The 27,859-nt window shown below is 47.9% G+C and overlaps 1 protein-coding gene across 1 annotated transcript in view; it reads right to left on the bottom strand.

Annotated features, from left to right (window-relative positions):
* LOC106570016 (microtubule-actin cross-linking factor 1) overlaps positions 1-27,859 on the bottom strand; it is a 280,592-nt gene that overhangs the window by 28,442 nt on the left and 224,291 nt on the right. Inside the window, 12 exon segments of the mRNA XM_082961118.1 lie at positions 937-1,162; positions 4,685-4,888; positions 5,102-5,320; positions 5,669-5,896; positions 6,262-6,468; positions 7,139-7,365; positions 7,528-7,612; positions 7,993-8,319; positions 8,711-8,870; positions 9,690-9,856; positions 10,786-10,956; positions 11,206-11,367. Coding sequence (XP_082817244.1) covers positions 937-1,162; positions 4,685-4,888; positions 5,102-5,320; positions 5,669-5,896; positions 6,262-6,468; positions 7,139-7,365; positions 7,528-7,612; positions 7,993-8,319; positions 8,711-8,870; positions 9,690-9,856; positions 10,786-10,956; positions 11,206-11,367 — 2,383 coding nt within the window.

Consider the following 27,859-nt stretch of genomic DNA (forward strand, 5'->3'; position numbering starts at 1 on the left):
CATCTGATGAAGAGAATCAAAGGTAATGGATTATTTACATAGTATTTTCGATTTTAGATCTCCCCAACATGACGTCTAGTCTGTATCGCAACGCGTATTTTTCTGGGCGCAGTGCTCAGATTATTGCAAAGTGTGATTTCCCAGTAAGGTTATTTTTAAATCTGGCAAGTTGATTGCGTTCAAGAGATGTAAATCTATAATTCTTTAAATGACAATATAATATTTTACCAATGTTTTCTAATTTTAATTATTTAATTTGTTACGCTGACTTGACTGCCGGTTATTGGAGGGAAACGATTTCCTCAACATCAATGCCATAGTAAAACGCTGTTTTTGGATATAAATATGAACTTGATAGAACTAAAAATGCATGCATTGTCTAACATAATGTCCTAGGAGTGTCATCTGATGGAGATTGTAAAAGGTTAGTGCATCATTTTAGCTGGTTTTATGGTTTTGGTGACCCTGTCTTTGACTTGACAAAACATTACACACAACTCTTGTAAATGTACTGTCCTAACATACTCTAAATTTATGCTTTCGCCATAAAACCTTTTTGAAATCGTAAAACGTGGTTAGATTAAGGAGATGTTTATCTTTCAAATGGTGTAAAATAGTTGTATTTTTGAAAAATTTGAATTTTGACATTTATTTGGATTCAAATTTGCCGCTCTTGAAATGCACCTGCTGTTGATGGAGTGCACCACGGGTGGCACGCTAGCGTCCCACCTAGCCCCAAGAGGTTAACACTTTTTTGGTTACTACATGATTCCATATGTGTTATTTCATAGTTTTGATGTCTTCACTATTATTCAACAATGTAGAAAATAGTAAAAATAAAGAAAAACCCTGGAATGAGTAGGCGTGTCGTGTATGTGTGTGTGTTTATAAGTGTGTATATGTAAGTGTACCTCTGTGTGTGTTTCAGGCCCTTACCTTCTGCGGCAGGATCGTCGTGGGCTGCTCTACTGATGAGCTCCTCGCCGCGGGCACACAGGGCAGAGAAGGAGGGCAGCAGTTTGTCCAGTTCCAGCCCGGTTGCCTTGTGCTCAGCCAGCTGCTCCCGGATCTTATCCGCCTCCGCCGCCACGGGAGAAGGGGAGCGGAGGCGCTGCACAGCCCCTTCCAGGGTCTCCAACAGGGGGTCCATCTTGTCATGGAACTGGGGGGGGGGGGGGGGGTTAAGAAGAGAAGGTGGGTTGTGTGACTAATAGCTGCTTTATGCTCGATCCAGATATGCTGTCCAGAGGCTCTGTTTGGAGGGTGTGATGCAAATGCAGAGCCTCCGGAGCGCCATACGATGATGCCGCGCACCTCCCAATTTCTGTAACAATGTGGAGGGCTTCGTATAGCTTCGCATTGACACGATTGGTCGGTGGGAGGTCCTGTATTAACACAAACTCACTTCCTTGACAACTTCCTTCACAACGGCTCTGCGAAGTGCAATGACGTATGCACGGCCTGTCTTCTACAGAGACCGTATGGCAGTAAATGCTGTACAGCCACTGTAGACGACGGATTGCCCATGCAGAGCCTTTAAGGATTTCATTCCTATTATTATACAGTGAGGGAAAAAAGTATTTGATCCCCTGCTGATTTTGTACGTTTGCCCACTTACAAAGAAATGATCAGTCTATAATGTTAATGGTAGGTTTATTTGAACAGTGAGAGACAGAATAACAACAACAAAATCCAGAAAAACACATGTCAAAAATGTTATAAAATTATTTGCATTTTAATGAGGGAAATAAGAATTTGACCCCTCTGCAAAACATGACTTAGTACTTGGTGGCAAAACCCTTGTTGGCAATCACAGAGGTCAGACGTTTCTTGTCGTTGGCCACCAGGTCTGCACACATCTCAGGAGGGATTTTGTCCCACTCCTCTTTGCAGATCTTCTCCAAGTCATTAAGGTTTCGAGGCTGACGTTTGGCAACTCGAACCTTCAGCTCCCTCCACAGATTTTCTATGGGATTAAGGTCTGGAAACTGGCTAGGCCACTCCAGGACCTTAATGTGCTTCTTCTTGAGCCACTCCTTTGTTGCCTTGGCCGTGTTTTGGGTCATTGTCATGCTGGAATACCCATCCACGACCCATTTTCAATGCCCTGGCTGAGGGAAGGAGGTTCTCACCCCTTAGCAGAAAAACACCCCCAAAGCATAATGTTTCCACCTCCATGTTTGACGGTGGGGATGGTGTTCTTGAGGTCATAGGCAGCATTCCTCCTCCTCCAAACACGGCGAGTTGAGTTGATGCCAAAGAGCTCCATTTTGGTCTCATCTGACCATAACACTTTCACCCAGTTGTCCTCTGAATCATTCAGATGTTCATTGGCAAACTTCAGACGGGCATGTATATGTATTCTTGAGCAGGGGGACCTTGCGGGCGCTGCAGGATTTCAGTCCTTCACGGCGTAGTGTGTTACCAATTGTTTTCTTGGTGACAATGGTCCCAGCTGCCTTGAGATCATTGACAAGATCCTCCCGTGTAGTTCTGGGCTGATTCCTCACCGTTCTCATGATCATTGCAATCCCACGAGGTGAGATCTTGCATGGAGCCCCAGGCCGAAGGATATTGACAGTTCTTTTGTGTTTCTTCCATTTGCGAATAATCGCACCAACTGTTGTCACCTTCTCACCAAGCTGCTTGGCGATGGTCTTGTAGCCCATTCCAGCCTTGTGTAGGTCTACAATCTTGTCCCTGACATCCTTGGAGAGCTCTTTGGTCTTTGCCATGGTGGAGAGTTTGGAATCTGATTGATTGATTGCTTCTGTGGACATGTGTCTTTTTTACAGGTAACAACACTCTTTTACAGGTAACAACACTCTTAAAGGAGAACACTCCCTTTAAGAGTGTTCTCCTAATCTCAGCTCGTTACCTGTATAAAAGACACCTGGGAGCCAGAAATCTTTGATTGAGAGGGGGTCAAATACTTATTTCCCTCATTCCCTCATTCCCTCCCAAATCAATTTATAACATTTTTGACATGTGTTTTTCTGGATTTTTTTGTTGTTATTCTGTCTCTCACTGTTGAAATAAACCTATCATTAAAATTATAGACTGATCATTTCTTTGTCAGTGGGCAAACGTACAAAATCAGCAGGTGATCAAATACTTTTTTCCCCTCACTGTACATAGTTATATGAATTCGGAGGGGTGACATTTTGACAGTGCGAAAATGCAGAGATCCTGCCGAAAAATAGCACGTAATTTTGGATACTTGGAGGGTCATGGGATTCAAGATGTGGGAGTACTATAGATGTATTTACTAGACATGAATAAAGTTTACTTCGTTAGGAATACCGCACACAACTTTCAAATCAGCACAAACTATTACCACAGCCTCACTAAGTGGTCGGTGATAAAGGTGACATGGAGGTTTTTGGTAAATAACTGCATTTGAGCAATGTCAAAATGGGTAACATGGACTGGAACAGAGGAGAGGACAAGCCTAAAGCTACTAAAAAAGGACAGGAATTGCCCATTTACAAAAATATCAAAACACACTAACTGAGAAAGAGGAGACACATTGGACAAAGTATACTTGGGAGTTATAGCGGGTTGTCTCAGCCTAGACACAAGGTTCACGCAGGAAGGGATTCTAATAACTATGTACTAAGTCACGTTGTGGTCGGTTGGCATCAGTAATACAGTACAGGTCAGTCAGTGGTCTTACCTCCACCAGCTGGGTGATTGCAGTGAGCAGTGACGACGGATGGAGGAAATTGTGGGTCAACACACACAGCACATCCACAATGGGTGAGAGGCGGGATTGAGGGATGGATGGAGCAAACCAGGGAGGGAGGGATGGATGGGGGAGTGCAGGGAGAGAGGGAAATGTCAGGCACAAGGGAGGGGGCAGAGAGGTATGGAGGTCGGTCGTTTAGGAGGAATGAAAAGAGAGAGAGAGGGATGCACAGAGAGAAGGAGTGGGTGATATGGTCCATTAGGGATGGGAGGTGGAGAAACAACACATTGTGTTAGATCAGTGACATGCACACACACTGGCCAAGCAATATCAACAGCAGCAACAATCAGCTTAGCACTTTGTGATAATCAACTGTGGCTCAATGATTTATGAAATGACGTGTTATGAGAGAGCATTTGACAAGAGAACTACTGAAATAAAATGTGAATGTTTCTTACGGAAATATCTACTTGTAGCAATGAAGCTGTGTAGCTTCAGCAAACAGATACCACTACTACCACATTATGACCAAGACCTTTGAAGATCACGGCAACATCTCTTGGAGTGAAATAATGAGTCAACATTGTCTAGTTCTCTTCCATTCTGATGGAAATGAGCAAAAAGAGAAAGAAATGTTCCAAGTAAGGAGACCAATGCACCATCATACTATAGCTTGAGCATTGGTCACAGAAATCCCACGACACTTCAGCCAATGCCTAACACATTTACACTGCCCTTCCACTAGAGAGTGGTGTGGTAACGTTACATGGACCTCGTCCCGCCATTAGCAGCTAGACGGCACCCATATTAGGAAATCTTGAGACTTCCAAATATGGACACAAGGCTTACGGCAACCATATAAGGACGTCGTCAGATTTCCTCATATGGATGCCGGAAGCTTGGTTGTATTGGGGCAGCAATCGGCAGACACAAGCTTCAACAAATGACACTTTCGAGCTACAAACCAATTTCAAATTCACTTTTACGAAACCATACCTGCGCAGACTGAGACATAGCCTCGTCCAGGGTGGCGGCGCGACCCTTGACCTCCTCCTTGATGGCCGTGTAGCGTTTCTCAGCGTCGCTGTAGCGCTGCCTCACCGTGGCCCCCTCCTGGTGACTCAGAACGGCCAGCTGGGGGCCGATCTTCAGCAGCTTGTCGATGTGGGGCTTGTGCTCCGCTATGGACTCCCTCAAGAGCTGGACGAAAGATGGAGGGAGAAAGAGTGGAAAATAAGTAAAGAGGAAGATGGATAGTGGGATTGAGAGAGTGGTACAGTTGGAGTACGACAGAGAAAGAGGGCGAAATGAATAAGAAAAAAAGAAAGTAGAAGTGTTTAGGAACTCATTCAACATGATACATCTTTTCACAGGGACATTAGTTAAAATACAGCAATTAGAGCCTCTCCTCACCCTCATCTGCTCCTGTTGTAGTCGCAGGGCCTCGGTGTCGATGGCGGGTGGGGGCAGCTGGGCGATAAGGGTCTCTGTCTCCCCCAGCCAGGGCTCCAGCTCCTCCTGGGTCTCCCAGAAGCGGGCCACCAGGACCTGGGCCTGCTCCAGGGCTGAGAAACGCTCCTGGTGCCGCTGGCTCACCACTTCGTAGCGGGCAGACAGCGAGTCAGTCTTCACCTGGGGAGAGCGAAGGGAAGAAAAGGGGTTAGAATGGTTCACATTTGGTAACTAGGCAAAAACCACTGGAATAGTTTACATTTCGTGTATTAACGTTGTAGGCTTTTACTTCAAGCACAAAACCCAAAACTCCTTGTTTATAATATTATAATATGAATAATAAATACATAAGTCATGTCATTTGATTTTCCTGTGAATTAACTTTTCTTAAATTAGTCATTGCGTACAGTATGTTACAAAAGTCGTCTCGGCCTGTTTGGAAGCCTTTCACCCTTTTCTCTGACTCCCTGCATTTCTCTACCCTCTTTCGCGCTCCCTAAACCCTCTCCTTTGTCCCCCTCTCCTCACCATCAGAGCGTCTCTCTGCTGGTCGCTGCAGGTCTCCAGGATGTCGTCCCTGGTGTGGAGTAGCTGGTCCACGGTGTCTTTGTGTCGGATGATGTCGATATTGAAGGCCCTCTGGACCTGTAGCTGGGCCACGGTGACGTCAGGCTCCAGACTCAGAGGACCCAGGGAGGACAGCTTCCTCTCCGTCTCCCCAGCCCAGGTCAGCTCCGCGTCCACCATCTCCTCATACTGAGGCACAGAGATACACACAGTTAGCACGGCACTCTCAGGCTCCCCATACTGACAGAGCGAGACGTTACTAGCATTTACAGCAGCGTTAGCTGGTTGGCATTACACACAGCCACGTAAACGCTAAGAGAAAACCAGAGGGAAATGCCACAACATTAGCGTCATCCTCTTGTTGACAACGACAGCAGAAACCTCATGGATTACTTTCTGCAGACAAAGATCAACCCAGAGAATGAAGCTATTCAACTATTCAAATCCTGGCCCACCTTTGACTATCAACACCATCATCCACTGTAAATGCATACGATCACTCAACGGAGTACTAACTCAATAAACGTTGATTTCATTTAGTCACATTGCAGTACCTGTTGTGACCTCTGGACGGCAGCCTGTACCAGCTTTACCCGCTGGGTGATGGTCTCGTCCGCCGTTCTGTAACGCTGGTTGGCGTCAGCCACCAGGCGGTCTAGGCCCTCGCGGGCACGCCAGGGCACCAGGTCTAAGAGGGCACTGCCCATCTCGTTGACTGTGTCCAAAACCAGACGTTTCTCCGCCGACACACACTTCAGCTCCTGGGAGAGAAACACACGCACACAGATTGAGTATCTTCAACTCAAGATATAAGTCCTACGTACGCTGTTAAAAACTAATAAACGCAAGAGAGGAAAAAGGAAGTTATTCTTCAAGAATCATTGGGTAAATCATTAATTGAAATGACCACTGAACATCTGGAAATATTGCAGACTGTAAATGTATTTTCACAATATACAGTATATTCACAGTATATATGTATAATATACTGAAAACATTCCCTGGGGGTTTCCCCGAGCGGCGCAGCGGTCTAAGGCACTGCATTGCCGTGTTGCGGCGTCACTACAGCCGTGGGTTCGATCCCAGGCTGTGTCATAACTGGCCGTGACCGGGAGTCCCATAGGGGGGGGCTTTACTTGGCTCATCGCACTCTAGCGACTACTTCTGGCGAGCCGGGCACCTGCAGGCTGACTTCAGTCGTCAGTTTAAAGGTGTTTCCTCCGACACATTGGTGCGTCTGGCTTCCGGGTTAAGTAGGCGGGTGTTAAGAAGCGCAGCTTGGCGGGTCATGTTTCAGGAGACGCATGATTCGACCTTCGCCTCTCCCGAGCCCGTTGGGGAGTTGCAGCGAAGAGGCAAGATCGTAATCACGAAATTGGAGAGAAAAAAAAGGGGCTAACATTTAAAAATAAAATAAAAAACGGCCCCTACCTTCTGTCTGTCCTGATAGGCTGGCGTGGCGTCGGGCTCCATGACATTGAGCTCCGCCTCCACCTTGTCTAACCATTGGTTGAGGTCGTCGTGGGCGCTGGCGAATCGTGTGCTCAGCTGCAGGGCCTGCTCCAGGATGCGGAGGGCTTTGCTGCTCCCACCCGTCATCTCAGCGTAGCGAGACTTGATACCGTCCAGCTTCTCCTGGATCAGCAGAACTTCCTCACCTGCAGGGGTTAACAACATATATTCCTTTATAAATGACAGGTCCAGGAACAGTTCTGGCTGTTTGGCTAGTGAGAGATGGTTAGATGTGGGCTAGGGGAGAGCTGGTCCAGAATCAGGGAAGGGAGATTATGTAGTATCCAGAGTTAGAGGTTGTACTTTACCGGTGGTTTGCTTGAGCAGGGATTGTCCGTTCTTGATGGCCTGGTCAACCTGCTTCTTCCTGCTCACTATCTCTTCATTCAGAGACTGATGGGGGAAGGTGGAGAGAAAGAGAATGAAGACCTTATAGAGCAGTGGTGTCAAACTCACTCCATGGAGGGCCTAATGTCTGCAGGTTTTTAGTTTCCCCCTTTTAATTAAGCCCTAGCCTACCAGGTGTGGAGAGTTCCTTACTAATTAGTGACCTTAATTCATCAATCACGTACAAGGGAGGAGCGAACACCCACAGACACTCTGCCCTCCGTGGAACAAGTTTGACATCGATAGAACGTAATAAGAGTCATTCCTATTGCTACTCAATGACTAGACAGTACTAGCCAATACAATACTCCCTGCGTTAGTGCGGTAGTATCCTACCACTGTGTGTTAATGAATAGCTACTCCCTGTCCAAACCATAGTATCGTACCAGTGTGTGCTTGTGCTGCTGGGTGAGGACCCCTGGCTGGTAGCTCTGCACAGACACCTGTCCCAGCCGCTGGCCCACCTCAGCCAGCCAGTTGAGCACCTCCACCTCATCCTCCCCAAACAGCTGGGCATTGGCCAGGGCCTGCTCTAGCATGACGGCCCTGCGTTGGCACCAGTCACTGAGCTCCGAGTGGCCTAGCCGCACCGCCCCCACGCGCTCCCTCAGCCAATCGCGGTCGGCCGCGCAGCTGAGGGGCGCCAGGGATTGGCCGAGGGCCTCGAGGCGGTCGACCTCCGATCCTCTAGAGGAGATGGACTCTTGGACGGCCTGGGGTGGTGTGTGCGGAGAGGGGGAGGAGTGAAGGAGAACAGAAGAAAAACATAGGGAACAAATAAAGGATAAAATGAGGCTGCAGATGAGAAATCATAATGAATGAGAAATCATAAGGAACGAATGAAAGCTAAATACACATGATAACTTACAAGAACGACATAAAATCATAAGGTTCAATGAAATATAATATGTATTTGATATCAAATCATATGAAAATGTTGAGGGGAAAATGGTTGAGCCTGGGGTTCCCTTTCTTTCTCTCATTGGAAAGTAACGTTTATTCCTCTTCTCTCCCTAGTTTCATTCCAGAGACTTAAACCCTCATTCACCTCTTTTCGTCAAAGGAAACCGAGAACACAACCGTGTTTCGAGGGGGACACGTTACCTTGTGTTTTGTAATCTGTTGGGTGATCTTGGAAGTCTGGGTTCCCATGGGCTCGGAGGTGCCCAGGCGTCGCTCGGTGGCACTCAGCCACTCTCCTAGAGGCTCCGCTGCCTCGTGGAACTGGAGCGCCAGCGTCTGCAGCTCCTCCAACTGGCACTGCCTGCAGCGGTGGGAGGAGGAGGGAGAGAGGGGGTGGGGGGAGGAGGGAGAGAGGGGGTGGGGGGAGGAGGGAGGAGGAGAGAGAGAGGGGGTGGGGGGAGGAGGGAGAGAACGGGCGGGGGGAGGAGGGAGAGGGGGTGGGGAGAGGAGGGAGAGAGGGGGTGGGGGGAGGAGGGAGAGAGGGGGTGGGGGGAGGAGGGAGAGAGGGGGTGGGAGGAGGAGGGAGAGAGGGGGTGGGGGGAGGAGGGAGAGAGGGGGTGGGGGAGGAGGGAGAGAGGGGGTGGGGGGAGGGGGGAGGAGGGAGAGAGGGGTGGGGGGAGGAGGGAGAGAGGGGTGGGGGGAGGAGGGGGTGGGGGGAGGAGGGAGAGAGGGGTGGGGGGAGGAGGGAGAGAGGGGTGGGGGGTGGGGGGAGGAGGGGGTGGGGGGAGGAGGGAGAGAGGGGGTGGGGGGAGGAGGGAGGGAGGAGGGAGAGGGGGGAGGAGGGAGAGAGGGGTGGGGGGAGGAGGGAGAGAGGGGTGGGGGGAGGAGGGGGTGGGGGGAGGAGGGAGAGAGGGGGTGAGCGTTTGGGTCGCCTTTGTCTATCAACGTCTCATCGTGGATCCAAATAAGCATTCAGATACGACGGTCATGAATGTGTGGGTGGTGTACTGCAGTAATGGTAATGCATTCTGTAGGTAGGCTAGTGCGTGTGTGTTCACTACGCACAAGTCTTTTTGTGGTGTTGACATGTACTTGCTGACTGTGCTGCATGTACGTGATGAATGATGACCGGTTATATCAATTCCTATGTGTAGTGTGTCCATACAATAATGTACGTTACCTTGCCCTGGCTTTCTCCAGCAGCTCGCCCCATCTCTCTCCCAGAATCTCCAGCTGCTTCTGGATCTTGTCTTTGTCCTGCATCTCGGCCGTGGCTGCGATCCTCTCTCCCTCTCCCTGGATCATCTGAACAGTGGCTCTGCGGTCGTCCAGCAGTCTTTGTAACAGCTGGAAAATGAGAGACATAGACGGTACGTTCAACACCACAAATAATACCAACTCTCATAATGTTTGTCCTGCATGTATATTAGGGTCAGGGGTATATTCAAGACCAGAAGAGTCGCTGCTTCTAGGATTTTGGTGTAAAGCAGTTGGTAAGATAGCTAGAACATACTTCACATACAGTATCTCAAATATCGCCACCCGTGTTGTGACGACGTCCACGATGAGTAGTAGCTCAATTTGGCAGTACTTCCCTTTCTGAAACCCTTCATAACTGTTCAGTGACATTGAACGAGCCTCCGGTAAAACGGCAGTCATCTCCACTGACCCTCAGTGAGGCTCTACACTTTCAGTGGCGGATGTAAACACGTATGACTGAGTGGAGGGGCTGAATGCGCCGTGCTCCTCGACACACAAACACGGGAAGTGTTCCAGATAAAGAGGGAGAGCAGACATTGTGTTTTTTTTTCAGCCTCTCGGTTTCTCTGAAAAAACAACATTGTAATCCGACATCTGTGTTAACTGGTGTGTTGAATGCCAACCAGACTGGCAGACTCAATTGAGCCTTTCCTGCGCCAAAACAACCCGATAATTAGGTGTGTGAGAGTGTTTCCCTTTCATATGTTATGTGTCCCTTGGTGAAAATAAGGACAATTGAAAAACAGTAATAGCCCATTCTATTATTATCTATGAATAAATAAAGTTCAAATATATGAATAAATTAAGTTTGTTTAGCTTAAGCTTGTTTTTATGCAAATCTAGGTTCCACATGTCTCTAATGGCCAGTAAATGCTTAGTCATAATGACTGAGTATCTGAGATGGGGAAAAGACCTGGTATTAAAATAAAATATGTTCCTGACTACAACTCTCTCCATCTAGATACTCATCCCTGACTCCATCTATCCCTTTCTCCACTCATCCCTTTCTCGCTCACCTTCTGTTCCTGGATCTGGGCCTTGACCACTCTGTACTCGGCTGACGGGGGCTTCTGATTGGCTACCAGTTCCTCTGTGTCACTCAGCCAGCTCAGAAGAGGCTCCAGGGCATCCTGGAACTTCCCACAATGCAACAGAGCTTCCTGCAACTGGGCAATGCGCTCTGAAATCTGGTCAAGGAACAATGCAGTTAGTGAGGGGGACAATGGCTGTATTGGCATGGACGGGTATACACAGACATAAACCTGATTCCTTACAAACCCATCATTCCATTCACGCACATCAAACAAACGTAACACATAAATATGCATACTCAGTCAGACACAAACCATAGCACAAACATCAGCACAGACATACATACCATTACAGACAGACCGATGGATAGATGGTCAGATGGTCAGACGGACAGACTGACTTACCCTCTTGTTGAGAGAGTTCCATCTGAGGTTGGTGGTCTCTAGGTCATGCTCCAGAGCCTGGGTGTCTGTGTGTTTGGCTGCACTCTGGATCAGGCCCTGGCCCACCGCGTTCACGTGCTGCAGCTTGGGTTGAATGCTGTCCACCTGCTCCCTCTCCACCGCCTGAGAATGAGCGAGAGAAGAGAGAGGGGGAGAGAGAGGAGAGCAAGAGAGATAAAGAAATGGAGGGAGAGAAGAGATATGGAGAGAAAGCGAGAGAAACAGAGGGAGGAGGAGAAAGAGGGAGGGAGGAGAAAGGGATTATAAGGATTAGAGCGCTGGAAAGTAAGGGTGGCTGGAAAAGAGGGAGTTAAACACAACCTTCACCTGTCTGGCCACATTACTCAAACACACACCACCATCTAGGGCTAGAGACACAGCATGATGGCAATGGGCATCCAACTCTAAAGAAAACCAGCTCAAAGTCCTGAAATCCAATACGGGGCTTAAATGCAAAATGGCTGCTTTCCCATAGAGCTGTATAGAGATTACAGGGATCTGAAATTAGCCATAGTGGTTCCCAATGGTAGAGATGCCAAACCTCGGGTCACACACACAAACACACACTACAGCCCAGAACTGGCAAACACACCCATAGACCAGAACTGGCAAAGCCTAGGGGCCGGGTAAAAAGAGTTGCTATGAGAACAGTGGGAGGAATGACTGGAAGAGAAACAGAAGGACTAGTAGAGTTGTTGACATCGAGCCGACGACGCGGACCCCAGATGCTCACGAAAACTGTGTGCTCTCGTTCTCCGTGGCCGACGTCAGTAAGTCAGACGGCATCCCAAGCCGCGTCCTCAGATGTGCAGACAAGCTGGCTGGAGTGTTTCTGGACATATTCAATCTCTCCATATCCCAGTCTGTTGTCCCACATACGACAAGATGTCCACCATTGTTCCTGTAGCCAAGAAAGTGAAGGTAACTGAACTAAATGACTATCCCCCCGTAGCACTCACTTCTGTCATCATGACGTGCTTTGAAAAGCTAGTTAAGGACCATAATACCTCCACCGACACCCTAGACCCACTGAAATTCGCATATCGCCCCAACAGATCCACGGACGATGCAATCGCCATTGCAATCGCCACTGCCTTATCCCACCTGGACAAGAGGAATACCCTATTTAGGAATTGATTACGTCGATTACAGGTCAGCCCTCAACACCATAGTGCCCTGCGAGCTCACCCCTAAGCTCAAGGCCCTGGGTCTGAACCCCTCCCTGTGCAACTGGGTCCTGGACTTCCTAATGGGCCGACCCAAAGTGTTGAAGATAGGCAACAACACCTCCGCCATGCTGATCCTCGACACGGGGGCCCCACAGGGGTGCATGCTCAGCCCCCTCCTGTACTCCCCGTTCACCTATGACGGCGAGGCCACGCATGTCTCCAACTCAATCACCAAGTTTGCTGACGAAAACAGCGGTCGGCCTGACTACCAACAATGAGCACCGGAGGAGTGGTGCAAAGAATATAACCTCTCCCTCAACTTCAACAAAAAGGAGCCTGTCATGGACTACAAGAGAAAGCAGAGAGCACGTCCCCATCCACACCGACGGGGAGATGGTCAAAAGCTTCAAGTTTCTTGGCTTGTACATCACTGACACCCTGAAGTGGTACCTTCACACAGACAGCGTGGTGAGGCGTTTGAAGAAATGTGCCTTGGCCCCCTAAGACCCTCGCAAACTTCTACAGATTCACCATTGAGCGCATCCTGTGGGGCTGTATCAGCACCTGATACGGCAACTTCACCGCCTGCAACCTTAATCGACGTCCACGTCGTCGGCGCCCGGGGAGCAGTTGCTGCCTTGCTCAAGAGCAGAATGGCAGATTTTTCCACTTTGCCGGTTCTGGGATTTGAACCAGCGACCTTTCGATTACGGGCCCAACGCTCTTAACCGCTACCTGCCGCCACTTATATGTGTATATATATTTATATTCCTGTCTCTGACATTGCTCGTTCTGATATTGATATATATATAGATTTTATTTCTGGATTATGATGTGTATTGTTTTTGTATTTTATTGATCGGTATTACTGCACTGCTGGATCTAGAAACAAAAAGCACTTTGCTGCCCTTTCGATAACATCTGCAAATCTGTGTATGCGACCAATACACTTTGATTTGATTTTGATTCAATTCAAATGAGAGAAATACTAAGACAAAGGAAGTGCTTTGAACTATTGTTTGCCTTTATAACGCCAATGTGAGTACAAAACCGTTGGGTTGCGTTTGTGAGAAGGAACGATGGGGAGGGGGACTTCTATGAGCAAGAGTTTTATCCTCTTTTGAGCCTCATCTAAGGTCATTGCTTTTCTACACCGTATAATCACCTAGAAGCGGTTGTGTGGAGGCCTGTCTTTGATCTTGTTCTATAATGAACGGTTTTATTGGATTCTGCTCATCTGGAGTAAATATTGTGTGAAAGTGCTGATTTTCCACGCCAGGAGATGACGTGTAGGAGTTTGAAAGAGAACAGGGATGCTAGAATAGAACAAGATGTGTCTTGGATTGTGTGTTTGTGTGTGTCACAGCTGTGTTGCGGTGATGGGCCTCCTCCCTGCTTCCAACAGGAAGTCTGACTGCCTCGACAACAATGAGCCTCAGCCATGACCCACTCCACCCTATCCCGGACAGTGTATGTATTCTGTGTATTTGACTGAATGAACGTGTGTGTGTGTGTGTGTGTGTGTGTGTGTGTGTGTGTGTGTGTGTGTGTGTGTGTGTGTGCACGATGCTGCACGTGTCCAGACTCCTATTCTCATCCTTCTCTCCCCCCCTCCCATTCTCTCCCTCTCTCCAGCCAGCTCAAAGCGGTCGACTCCACTAAACCAGAGCTCGGAAAATATCTTGGATGTTTCTCATTCCTCCCCACCTCTTGAACCATGGCAGTGGATCAACAGTCACACACACACTCCTCCGCTCTCTCTCCACCCTCCTTCACATTTCCCTTACTTTCGTCACTCACTCCTAACCCCTCACATTCGCTCCCCTAGTCTCCCTCTTGACCAAAACCTCAAGCAGACATTGGCTTTCTCACTTTAACCGCAATTCAGTTTACATGGATTTCTTTTCATTTTATTTGTTTACGTTTCTGGCTCAAGCCAGTTCCACCTCCTGGCTCAAAAAGGAGAAAACTGTATAAAACTCAGAAACTTTCTACTACTCAGTCTCGAATACAACGGGTGGGTCTAATCCTGAATGCTGATTGGTTAAAACCGCATTCCAGCTGGTGTCTATTTCTCAAGTTACCACCGGCTAAACCAATGACGCTGAAATGCCCATTTACTCTGTTCCATCTCACTGAGCAATCCACTGTCTCATCAGCCCTGTCAGGAAATGTATAACAACAATCTCCACTACAAAAAGCATCTAGACATTATCTTCCATTTCTTTAAGACGAGCATTTGGTTTCCAACAGCAGAGACTTGTATAAACCTTTGCTGTCTGTCTCTCCAACTTAAAATGTTTTGTTTCAATATTGATTTGCGATTTCCACCCTCCCATATAAAGTGAATGTGTCCAAAGGAGCCAGACAGCAAATCCAGCTGGTTGTCATAGCAACATACAACACTTGTTTTCAGTTGACTGGCTAAATCGATACTTTGTTGCAAAGACTAAAATGGATGAGTGGAATTAATGTTATATTTTCAGCGGCATGACTATGGATGAATGGGAAAAACAGATGGCAATAATACCCAGGCATGCAGATTTGGAGGATACTGCATTGAATGACGGAAGGTAGCCTAGTGGTTAGAGCGTTGGGCCAGTAACCGAAAGGTCGCTGGTTCAAGTCCCAGAACCTGAGCTGACAAGGTAAAAATCTGTCGTTCTGCCCCTGAAAAGGCAGTTAACCCACTGTTCCCCGGAAGGCCGTCACTGTAAATAATAATTTGTTCTTAACTGACTTGCCTGGTTCAATTAAAAAAATGTTTTGAGAAAAGCTGTAACGGGAAAAAAAACGTTATGAATACTGGGCTGTGCGTTGCTTTGAGGGCTGGCTAGCAGAGAATAAAAAGTTGTTGACTTGAAAAATGTCACTAAGGAAGAGTATATCATCCTTCTCCGACAGTTTTATGGAAATGTACTCCGGAGTGGACTCAACCGGTTCCTAAATGACCCACCCATCGGTCACAGCTGGTGCCTTATGAAGTACACTGAATTTACCAGCTCCAATCAGCTAAGAAGGCAAGGAAAGGACATCAAACAGCCAGCCATCACCGAGAAGGACATGGCCCAGCTCCAAAACTCACAGGCTCTGAATCCCGGTAGACCAAGGGGTCTGGTCCAGAAAGTCTGGTTCGACCTCCAGTTACATCTGGGTCGAACTAAAGCCCAACTCATTCCTCGTAAAAACAGACGAGAACGGTCTAAGGTATGTTGTTCAAAGCCTTTTTGTGTTATTTCTAAGTTGCACTCGTAATTAGGCTACTGGAAACCAATATTATAACGCATTCTCTCTCTCTCTCTCTCTCTCTCTCTCAGATACGCCACTCTCGCATATAACGAGGCCACAAAGAATCATCTGGACCCAAGGGAGAGGGGCAGGGAGTCCAAGAGGGGATTCCTGTTCGAGCAGCCAGGGAACCCACTATGTCCGGTGGCATCACTGGAGAAATATCTATCGAAATGCCCGGAGAACGCCCTTGCATTTTATCTCCACCCAAAGAATGGAGAGTGTATCGGGGACTCGATCTGGTACACTACATACGCAAATCACAGCATCAGAGCCATGGCAGTCCAGAAACGGACCAATTCTGGTTTAGAAGCGAGGGAGCTACTGGCGTCCGTCACTGACAGACAGAAAACGCTGGAGCAACATCCTGGCCGAAAAACAAAGAACAATGCAGCACCATCAACACCCAAAAGGCTGAAGCAAGGCAGCAGCAGTAGTAGCACAGACCCCGACAGATATTTCAACCAATGCACCATCATCCAGGGGAATGTACAGATAAATGTGACATACAATTAGTAGCTATATCTGTCCGCTGTGGTGGATAGGAAACAGAATGTATGGTTTCATTTATTAAAATCCTCTCAAATGAATGTCGTGGGCTGTCTTTTGTCTGAACAGTGTCCTGACAAGACAGGACATTTTCTCTGCCAGGCAAAGTCACGCATCATAAGCTAACTGGAAAACAGCTTAAACAAATGCAAATGCAGCTACTTTGCTGTTATTCTGACTACACTTTTTGACGTGAATGTAAATTAGCCGGAGTTGGCAAGCTAGCAAACAAGGGATAAGAACGCTGCCAGTCAGTATGGCAATGGAACATTTAGAATGAACGACTGGGTCACGTCTATAGATACAGAACAAAAAGACTGAACGACTGGGTCATGTATACAGCAACCCTAGATGTGTGTCAGGACGAAATAGTATGAATCAATTCATCAAAATAATGTTTTTAATGAAAATATGTCTCATTATTTGAATATGTTGGTAATTGTGATAATGTCAGCTAACGCAGTACAGCAGAGAGGCAGCCAGCAGCAGTCTTCATGGCTGGTGTCCAGAGCATGACTCAGGAACAATCACCACCTTAAATCCTGACAAAACGGACAAGCGTCAGCTAACATAAAACAATTTCTGTCTGATTCAACTCCATTCACCTCCAGACTGGAACTAACGTCACGGCCAATATTGCATACACACACCCACACTATAGTCCTTCATAGCATGCTGAAGTTGAAGTATGAGCCGGAGTGGCAACTAGATTAATGGCACGAGTTGGTTTCCCACCGACACTGCAACAGACCAAGCCACGTACTTCATTCACAAACCTTATCCACAAATGGACAGGGACTGTGAAGAAACACAGCCATTTTACACATCTTGTATTGCAATTTGCACTATATTATGTATTCGATCTATATATTGTGTGTATGTACTGACAAGCAGGCTGTGTGTGACGTTTTAAATGTGTGTCGTTCAGTCCTTGACTAATAATGTTCTGTACTATGTATTATGTCATGTTTCATGTGGACCCCGGGAAGAGTAGCTGATGCTTTTGCAGCGGCTAATGGGGATCCTAATAAATACCAAATAGGGACAGTGTAACACTACTGTTAAAGTCCAACACGTGTATACATTCCCTTACTGTATATAGACAGCTTGTCCACAAGCTACTGAGAAAGTCGCAGTGGGCGTATTGACTTACATAAATAGAGTGGGACTAATCTGATCACTCTTCTGAGAGAACTACAGTGATACAATATCATTCCATCCAAATCAAGGACAGCCTTTTACTCTGTCACCGACTTCCCTATCCGACCTCGTTCCCGCTCTTCCTGGCTTTGCGCTGCCCTCTCACTCTCTTCCTGTCTCTCTCTGTCCCCATCCTTATCCCCCCCAGTTTCCTTTTTAGTAAAAGGATCTATTTTTTGCCCTGGCCACCATGTTAGAATATTGCAGTAGTTTACGATGGTCAGACCATTCAGTGCTGAATCAATCAATCATGAATGTGGTAGAGAAACATCCTTTTAGATGGTAGATTGCATTTGAAAAGGAACACAAGCTCATGCTAATTTCTGCACTCGGGCCATTGTTGCCTTAACCTCGCCGCGCTCTCGCTCTCTCCTTCACCCCTTTCTCCTCCCGCTCCATCTCTCTTCCCGCTCCCTCCCTTTCGGTTTTTCCGCTTTTGCAGGTGCTTCCTGGATGTCTGCTTGTCTTTCAGTGCCATCGTTATCATATTAAATATGCCCGTGTTACTGGATCTGAGCTCACCTACAGTTCACTCTTTGCACTTTGTGTTTAAGCATCTCTCCTGTCTGTCAGTCTGTCAGTCTGTCCTGCCTTTCTGTTCATCTTCCAACGTAAACACGTTGCTCTCATCTATCTTGTAAACATGAATCTGTGTCAGCGTGCTCATGTTACATTCAGAAAATATCAAATACGTTTACCAAACAGAATCACATGAAATTGACTACCGGACTGTGTGTGTGTTATGTAGGGTTGTCCCCGGCTAAAAATCTTGGTCGACCAAGTCTGTTCTTTTGACCAATCGATTGGTAGATATATTTAAACGTGTATTTTTCCATATAGACATATCCTTTGTGTTTTAATCAAGTCAACTATATTCACTGAGATGGTCTGATGCTTTAAGCACACTGCTTTATTAAATAATTAAGACACACAAAATCACTAGAGGTAGTCCGACCAGCAATTGATTTGATTGTGCCTGGCCTGGCTCGGACTTGCTGGGCTGTGTTAAAAAACAATGACAGCGAGTGACTGTGTGACCATCCGTTGTCTCCCTCTCCTCCCTGCTGCATAGACCACCACAGAACATCAAGTGTTTATCACTCTGTTCATGTTGCTGAAGCTGTAACATTATTACAGCCATTTCTGATTGAAAAGTTCTGTTACGGAAATCTGAAAAACATTCCCTATACTCTCAACCCTTCCTCTCTTGCACGTAACCAATAGGAAGTGACCTATAGCATATCATAATCACATCAACAAATTGGTTATGACAAACGCCGAACACCATAACAGCAAAATGGATGCAGAGGACGTGACAAATAAACTCGAAACGGGGTAATGTTTACTGGTCGCTCTTGAGGTAAAAGGGGAAGTCAGATGTGTGGAATACATTTGACTAGTTGTAGAAAATACTGGAGATCAATAAAAATAAGGCAAGGAGCAAGCACTGCGTGGATATTAAGTGTACCAAACAGGTGCTGTATAGATTACAATATTATTTTTCTGACGTTTGGGAACAATGTAAACACTAAATACATTATAAGCGTACCAGACTGTCAGTTATAACGTTTCTGTTGTTGTTAAGCCTTCATTACAGCGAAGACTAAAAACAGTCACATTCATTCCTGAATTGATGTCATGGAATCAGTAGGCTATTAAACAAAAACACTTAACAGAATTAGGATCGGTCTTATTTCTGTGCATAGAGAGCTTTCAGGAAGTATTCAGACCCCGTTAACTTTTTCCCACATTTTGTTACATTAAAGCCTTATTCTAAAATGGATTCAATTGTTTTCCCCCCTACAATCTACACACAACATCCCATAATAACAAAGCAACATGTTCAGACATTTTTGCAAATGTATTAAAAAAAAAGTATTCAGACCCTTTACTCAGTACTATGTTGACGGACCTTTGGCAATGATAACAGCCTCGAGTCTTCTTGTGTATGATTCGACAAGCTTGGTACACCTGTATTTGGGGCGTTCTCCCATTCTTCTCTGCAGATCCTCTCAAGCCCTGTTAGGTTTGATGGGAAGCCTCGCTGCGCGGCTATTTTCAGGCCTCTCCAGAGATGTTCGATCGTGTTCAAGTCCGGGCTCTGGCTGGATCACTCTGGATCACTTTGCCTTTTGGCAAACTCCAAGCAGGCTGTCATGTGCCTTTTACTGAGGAGTGGCTTCCATCTGGCCACTCTACCATAAAGGCCTGATTGGTGAAGTGCTGAAGAGATGGTTGTCCTTCTAAAAGGTTCTCCCATCGGGTTCTTGGTCACCTCCCTGACCAAGGTCCTTCTCCCCCGATTGCTCAGTTTGGCCGGGTGGCCAGCTCTAGGAAGAGTCTTGGTGGTTCCAAACTTGTTCCATTTAAGAATAATGGAGCCCACTATGTGCCCACCTTCAATGCTGGGAAATGTTTTGTCTCGGAGCTCTACGGACAATTCCTTCGACCTCTTGGCTTGGTTTTTGCTCTGACATCCACTGTCAACTGTGGGACCTTATATAGACAGGTGTGTGCCTATCCAAATCCTGACCAATCAATTGAATTTACCACAGGTGGACTCCAATCAAGCTGTAGAAACATCAAGGATGATCAGTGGAAACAGGATGCACCCAAGTTCAATTCCGTGTCTCATTGCACAGGTTCAAAATACTTACGTAAATAAGATATTTCAGTTTCTAAAAACCTGTTTCCACTTTGCCATTATGGGTTATTGTGTGTAGATTGATTTTAGAATAAGGCTGTAATGTAACAAAATGTGGAAAAAGGGAGGAGATCTGATACTTTCTGAAAGGACTGTATATGGATGAGGTATAAAGCCAGGCACGTTTAACAGTTAGACTATTGATTATAGAGCTATTTAAGCTGAGGTTTCCTCTCGCTTCACTTTCCTTAGACAATAAGTCAAAGGCTGTTTTCTCCTCTCTTCATTCTGCTACTGCCTCCGCCGCATTGTTCTCAACACCAATACGCTGGTTAAATTGGCTATTATGCACTTAGCATTATGGTCTAGGGAAAGGAGCTAATTCAACAGCTCACTGATGTGTTTCAGAACCACTGAAACGCAGGAGAAAGTGCATTTGTTATAAAATAATATTTTTATTAGTTTTGAACCGTTGTCTTACTTAATATAACAATATACAATTTCTGTAACACGTCTTAGAGTGATGGACTGTGCCATCCCCACGGCCTCCACAATGGATTAGTCCACTCAGACAGGCACAAATCAGACAGGTCCATGATATACATATATTTGTTTTGCTACTGCTCGACTAAAGCCTATCGACCAGTCGACTAAATGGGGTCAGCTCTAGTGTTATGTACACTACCGGTCAAAGGTTTTACAGCACCTGCTCATTCAAGGGTTTTTATTTTATTTTCTACTATGTTCTACGTTGTAGAATAATAGTGGAGACATCAAAACTATGAAATAGCACATATGGAATCATGTTGTAACAAAAAAAAAAAGTGTTAAAACAAATCAAAAATATATTTTATATTTGAGATTCTTCAAATAGCCACCCTTTGCATTGATGACAGCTTTGCACACTCTTCTGATTGGCCCTGCCAGGTTAGCCCTCCTTATCATTTTACCAGGGCCTTATCTTTGAGTACTACCAGGTGTTCAGCCATACAGCTATTTCTTCCCTCACAGAGGGCTCTCTTGCACCAAAATGGCCGCCATTTCCATAGAAAAAAAAACATGAATTACCAAACTTGCCGCTAAAACAATCTACGGTCGCTTGTATATTTGGTTTCCTGTCCAAAGTGGCCTTTGGCATTGAAGAGGGCGTGACTGGCCATAGCTGAGAGGTCAGCGGCTCAGATAGACCCTGGCACTCCCTTATCTTCTATTTATATTCCCCCCCGACAACTTCGTACAGTGTTTGTGTGTTACTGGCAACAGCAACTCTCCCTCCACAGATCCCTAGTGTTTACTTCTCACTTCCTTATCTCTAGAACAGTACCATCGGACTGTGGAGAGGGGAGAGAGAGAGAGAGAGAGAGAGAGAGAGAGAGAGAGAGAGAGAGAGAGAGATAGAGAGGGTGAGGGGAGAGAAAAAGAAAAAGGGTAGAGAGAGAAAAAGAGAGAAAGAGGGTAAGGGTGCGGGGAGGACGAGAGAGAAAGGGTAGAGAGAGAAAGAGAGAGAGCAGGGGGGGTGAAAGTGTAGAGAGGGGGAGGCATGGGGGGGAATTTTATGGTTGGGAGATTGCTACCCTGCCAACGGACAGCGATTTTCTTTTCCCCTCAGAAACCTCCCTGTACTACAGTAGACTGTAACTCTAATCCTCTCCAGTCCAATCCAGGCTGACAGGACAGGGCATCTGATTGCATTTAGGAGGACCAGAGAGACCGTGACTACGCATAAACCACACATACTAAATTAGATGAAGCCCACAGGCACACACCCATAGTAAATGAGATGAGGACAACCAGCCAGCCAGGACCAGGCCACCAGTGTGTGTAGCTGATGGAGGCAGTCATTTAATCATAAAAACCCAGGAGTCCATCAGGCAGGCAGGGACAAGGACACCCCCAGACAGACAGACAGAGTGAAGCAGAGAAGGCCCTAGTTTAGGCATGACAGCCAGTCAAACACACTGGCCCAGAAATACATACCCACATAAATACACACAGACATACAGCACAGGGAGAGAACTGAATGGAAGTACAGTATGTGGTGGTGAGGACGTGCAAACACTAAAGCAAGACGTAAGAGACGGTAAGGCTCAAACAAATACTGGCCGAATACTACAGTAATTTACTCCCACGTACAGAACCACACACACACACACACACACACACACACACACACACACACACACACACACACACACACACACACACACACACACACACACACACACACACACACACACACACACACACACACACACACACACACACACACACAGGGGGAGTCGGAAGAGAATGGAAAAGTACACTGTGAGGATATGCAGATCCAAAGGAACGGAAGTCACAGAGACTTTGATCCAAGCAAACAACTTACTAGCACAATGAAATGTCCGTGAAAGGGTGCAGACTGGGTGCTTCACTGCCAAATTCAGACTAGAATTGCTCAATGGAACCACATGGTGTTGAAATATAAATACCCATTCTCTTATAGACAGTTCAGAAGGATATCTAATAAAAGTCATCGAAACCAATCTGAAAATGTCAAAAGAAGTCAAAAAGACTAACACTGAACTCATACACACGTTACATTGAAGCAGATGGAAGTGCTTACTTCAAAGCCTGTGATCAATGTGAACGGACACAAACATGTGAGGTACGTAAACACTCCTACTGTAAGTTGGGCCATTTGAAACAGATTAGTCTAGCTGCTATTTAGAGTCAACGCAAACACACAGGTTTATAAGCCATACGCTTAAATAGTGCCAACACCGCACTTCACATCAAAAATAGAAGCACGTGATATTCTCTAAAGCAATGTTCTGTCTCAAGTACATTTCTCGAACATGCTCCCTCATACACAATCGTATACACACAGACAGCCTGAGGGTACTTTCCATTAAATGGACAGACCCCTCCTTGTGCAATCGTTTACAGTCTAACTACAGCAGTACAACAAGCTATGTGGCCCCAACTCCCTTTTCCACTGCATTTCCCAAGCAGTATCTATATCAACCTAATGCCTTTGCAATACTGAAATGAACTGAGAGCCACTGTGATCACACTGCCTCCTATAGCCCTATAAGATATTCATGTGAAGAACATGCTAAGACCAAATCAGAATGAAGACAAGAGGACGGTGCTGAGAAGAGGGGTTTAGACTGAGAACCTGAGACACTGTACCAAGTACATAAACACCACCTTACCCTGAAATGTAGCCTACCAAGCTGAGAGACTGACCCACTGACTGAAACACTGATCAGCGGCGTCAGTTTCTGTCTGACTGGATCTTGACCATTGATTATTAACCTCAATTAAAGACGGATGGAAAACGGTTATACCTCAACCTGGGTCTCTATGTCGGGGCAGGGTGAGGGCGCTCCTCCCTGCCCTGTGGTCACTGGCCCTGAGGGGGTCTCACAGTCCAACCCTTCAGTCTCTGTTGTGGCCCCTGGGGCCCTCTGGTCCTCCAACTGGCCCTCCCTGAAAAGCCCCTGGAGTAACCCAGATTCCAGCTCCTCCCACTCCCTCTTGGTATAAGGGGGGTCCAAGGCCGAGCCGTCAGACTCCCAGTCACTGTCCCCGGTCATGGACCCAAGGACGAAGTCCACTCCCGATTGGGTACCCTCAGAGTACGAGTCTCCATAGTCCAGCTCCTGGGCGTCCTCGCATGCGGAACCTCCGTCGGACACCTGGGGGAGCCGCTCCGGGGCGGCCAAGTAAACAAAGCTGTCGGAGCAAAGGAAGGCCCCCTCGTCTGGCTCAGGACAGGGTTTGGGGACAGGGCTGGGGGGTGTTGAGGTTTCCAGCGGGGAGGGGGGGCAGTCCTGAGGGAACGGGGGTGGCACGGAGACCGCCAGGTAAACAAAACTGTCAGTGGCCACAAAAGCGTCAGAGTTTTTGCTGTCCAAGCCTGGCCCTCTTGGCTCATGCTTGACGGGGGACAGTGGTAAGGGCGAAGGGGGGACAGAGTCTCTTTGTTGGGCAGGGGAGTGTGAACGAGGGAGAGAGTCTGCAAGAGCTTTGGGGGTGCTTGTGGACCTCTGGTCCATGTCTTGCCCAGACATGTTCAGAGAAGAAACGTCATCTGCGGGGACAGAGCAGTTCCGAGCATCTGATGACGCAAGTGTCATCCCCTCAGTGACAGAGGTTGTCTCCTTAGCAACGTCACTAATCTCTGAAGAGAACAGCTCCTCTTGAAATGAAGGTAGTTCATCAACATCCTCTGCAGCACTAACCCTCATTTCTCCATCTGAGTGGGTCGACCCAGGGGATTGGTCCACGCTAGCCTCCTCACTGTCCCAACTAGGCTCAGGTTGCTCACATGCACTCCAGTTTGGCTCCCTCTCCTTCGCCTCCTCCACCTCCTGCTCTTCCCCCTTGGCATAAGGGTTCTTTGGGCTGGGGGATGGAGGAGGTGGGGAGGCTGTGTGGAGGCACAACCCTGTTTCCTCGCACACTTCCTCGACCTCTTGAACCGATGACGCCCCGCTGTCCATTTCCCACTCGCTCTCAGCGGGCGGCTCGTGTTCACAGTCGTTCTGGGTGGTGTCGGACAAAGCAGTTCTGTCCGGCTGCGACATGTGGACCCCGCTTGAGTCGGACTCAGGGAGAGGTCCGCAGACCGAGTCCATCTCAGTAGTCTCGGGACAACTCTGTTCTTCTTCGCCTTCATAATCAATTACACATTGCTCTTCCTCATCAATATGATATTGTTTATCTTCAAGGAGAACCTGATGGAGTTCATAACAGGGTTGTGCTTCCTCCAGGTCAGTGTGTTCAGAGGTCTGTGGTTGGGCCTGGTCCACGTCTTCAGGACTAGGTGCTGGTGAAACTGAGAAGGGGTTTTCCAACCGGGGCTCAGCGCAATCAGTCTCTGTCTTTTGATCGATATCCATACGAGCAGTTTCCACAAAATGTATACAGGCATCAGTGGCTTCCTCCTGCTCCTCCTCCTCCTCCTCCTCTACACTGGCTAGGGTGTAGGGATCTGTTGCCTCACTAGATTCAGGGTCCACAGAGCTCTCCCCTCCCTCCTCCTCTAAACATTGTCTCTCCAGCTCTAGGAAAAGGTCATCTGAGCCAGCCCCTGAGCTGGGGCAGGGGGAGGCACTGGGGGCCCTAGGCCCACCAAAACCTGTTGGAGGGGTAAGAAGGGGCCAATGTCCAGAAGACTCTGATTGTTGGGGTTCCCAGCCCTCTCCAGAGTCCCCTTCCCAACATTGGTCAATTATCTCCCTATTCTCCAGCTTCAGCATTGCCTCCCACTCCCTCTCCTCTCTCCTAGCCCTCTCCTCCTCTTCTTCAATTTCTCCTTTCTTATCCGCCACTTCTCCCCCCTCTCTTGTCCCATCTTCCTCCCCTTTTCCTTCTTCCTCCATGTCCACTTCCTCCTCCTCCAGCTCCTGTATGATCCTGCGTTCATCCTCCTCGAATTTGAGCTCAGAGGCGGTTCGTTGCCGGAGCTCACCATTAGGGGGAGCCCAGCCCAAGAGTCCCACTTCACCCCCCTCCTGGCTGAGGCAGAGGGAGAGTGGCAGCCCTCCATGGGCCAGCCCCTCCTCTTCCTGGAGGAAAGGTGAGGGGGGTTCCAGTAGGTAGAATGACTCCTCGTCCAGGTCACTGTCCTCTCCCAATAAGGGGGGCAGGGGGGGCAGGACGGGGAAGAGGTGGCGCATGCCCCTGTGGGACCTCTTTCCCCCTCTCATGCTGCGGGGCCAGGTGCGTGCTTTGGTCGGGGGGCAGAACACAGGTTTTGGTGGGGCCAACTGGGGTAGGAGAGGGGCGTTGTCCAGGTCTTGTTCTAGGAGAGGAGAGTCCGTCTCTCTTTCAGAGTCAGAAGCCTTGGCCGCTTCAGGGCTCTCCTCAGTAATTATTTTGATACCAGCTTTGGGAGATAGAGCCGGGCGCCTATGATGCTTGTCCTTTTTTTTGTCCAGCTGTGCGGTAGCATTGGGACTCTGCTGTGGGGTGCTCCCAGAGCCCTGGTGGGGTTGGGTAGGTAACCGCACCGATGGTTGTTCTGTTGAGGGGGAGGGTAGTGCATGTGTTTGCTTGTGTTGTTTTTGGAGCAGGGGGTGAAGTTGTTTTTGCCTGCTGACAGGGTGCTGTTGGAGGGGGGGAATGGGACTCAGTGTCAACGAAGGGGAGGATGAGACAGGAGTCTGAGGACCCCCAGACGACAAAGTGGAAGGCGAGTAAGGAGGTAAGGGGGGTGTGGAGGTGGGGGTTGGTGGCAGAAGTAGAGAAAGTGGAATGCCAGGACCGGACAGACGCTTCTCAGCACTCTCCCCAGGAGAAAACTCAAGCCTCTCTGCAAACTCTGGGTAACTGGGGGGCATAAACGCCTTCCAGGAACGACGATTGGGATTGTCTTTCTTATCGCTGCCCTGGTGGCGCCTTTTTACTGCGGCTGCCCCACAGGAGGCAGAGGACAAGGGTGTGATGGGTAAACCAGAACCACCGCAACTTCCAGGTGGCGACATGCTCTGGGGATCACCGGTTAGCTTGAGGGCATCAAAGATCACCCTTTCGTCCAGTCTTTTAACTCCGGCATCAGCGTGCGCCCTTGACACAAAGACGCTCCCTAAGTCAGCCCCGATGGTGCCGTTGCTGGAGAGGGTGCTGGCCTCTCCGCCGCCGCCAGAGCCCAGGGTGCTGCGCGAGGGCTGGCTGAGCTTGGAGGAGCCCTGGTCAATCTGCTCGTTGATGCGCATGGTGTCGTAGATGGAACGCTGGGGGACATAGCAGTCCTCGATGTAGGCCTCATCCTCGTCCCCCTTCCCCAGGCATCGGGGGTTTTGCCTCAGGCAGTCCGGCCGGCTCAGGGGCTTTCCCATTCCTCAGCTGCCCCTGGGGGAGATCCCCTGACGGCCTGCAGTGGTCCTTTATAGGGGCATGGTGGCCCCCCTCGGGGACGGGGCCAATAAGTATTCCACAGAAAACAATGGGGAAAATACCTTAATGGGTGGGTTGAAAATAGTTCAGTTGCTCAACCGTTCCCGGTCCTATCCACAATCCCAAACATGAATCCGCTTCAATGACCAAAATGTCAAAAGGTTTGCAATCTACATTACAAGTCCATAGGTCCACATGTTACTATGTCACCTCAATAGCAGTGCAGCAGCATATCCCGGCACTATCTGAAATGCAGGGGAGCATCAGTGAGTGAGTGTCCTGCATGCAGATGCTCCTCTCCTCTGGCAGCATATTAATCAGCACTGCTCGTTTGGAAGGTTATCAGGAAGGAGGCAGGGGCTGTCTCGTAGACGTCCAAAGTCCAGAACGAGGTGAGTGCTGTGGAGATAACAACCCTTTGTTCCTTTTTGTTCCGTTTGACGTCAACTCCCCCCACACACACACACACACACAGTCGTTCAACTCCCTACTCCTGAATCCTTTCCCACTCTTCAACTCCTTCCTGCTCTCCTCGCTCTGCCGCAACAGGATAAGCAGCAGAGAAGGGTTGAGCAACTGTCTCAGTGAGAAGCAGCCAAAGAAGTGTGTAAAGTCTCCTTTTAAGGTGAGAAATCCACTAGTCCCCGATATAAAAAGAGGTTGTGCAGGGGGGGGAAAGAAAAAAGTGCAGTACCAATGGCTTTGTTGATGTTTTTCTGTCTTGGTTCAAGTTTGTTGTCAACCCCAAAACCATGAGAATGACTTAATAAAAGAGTTGATCCTTTTGAGGGAAATCAAAACTGAAGCAAAAATCTCATACAGAGTAACCGCGCAGCCACTCATAGCCTGTTTTGGTCCTGCGAGTGTGTCCTTGCAG

The sequence above is a fragment of the Salmo salar genome, chromosome 14 (genome assembly GCF_965601325.2).
Source record: "Salmo salar chromosome 14, fSalSal1, whole genome shotgun sequence".
NCBI lineage: Eukaryota > Metazoa > Chordata > Actinopteri > Salmoniformes > Salmonidae > Salmo > Salmo salar.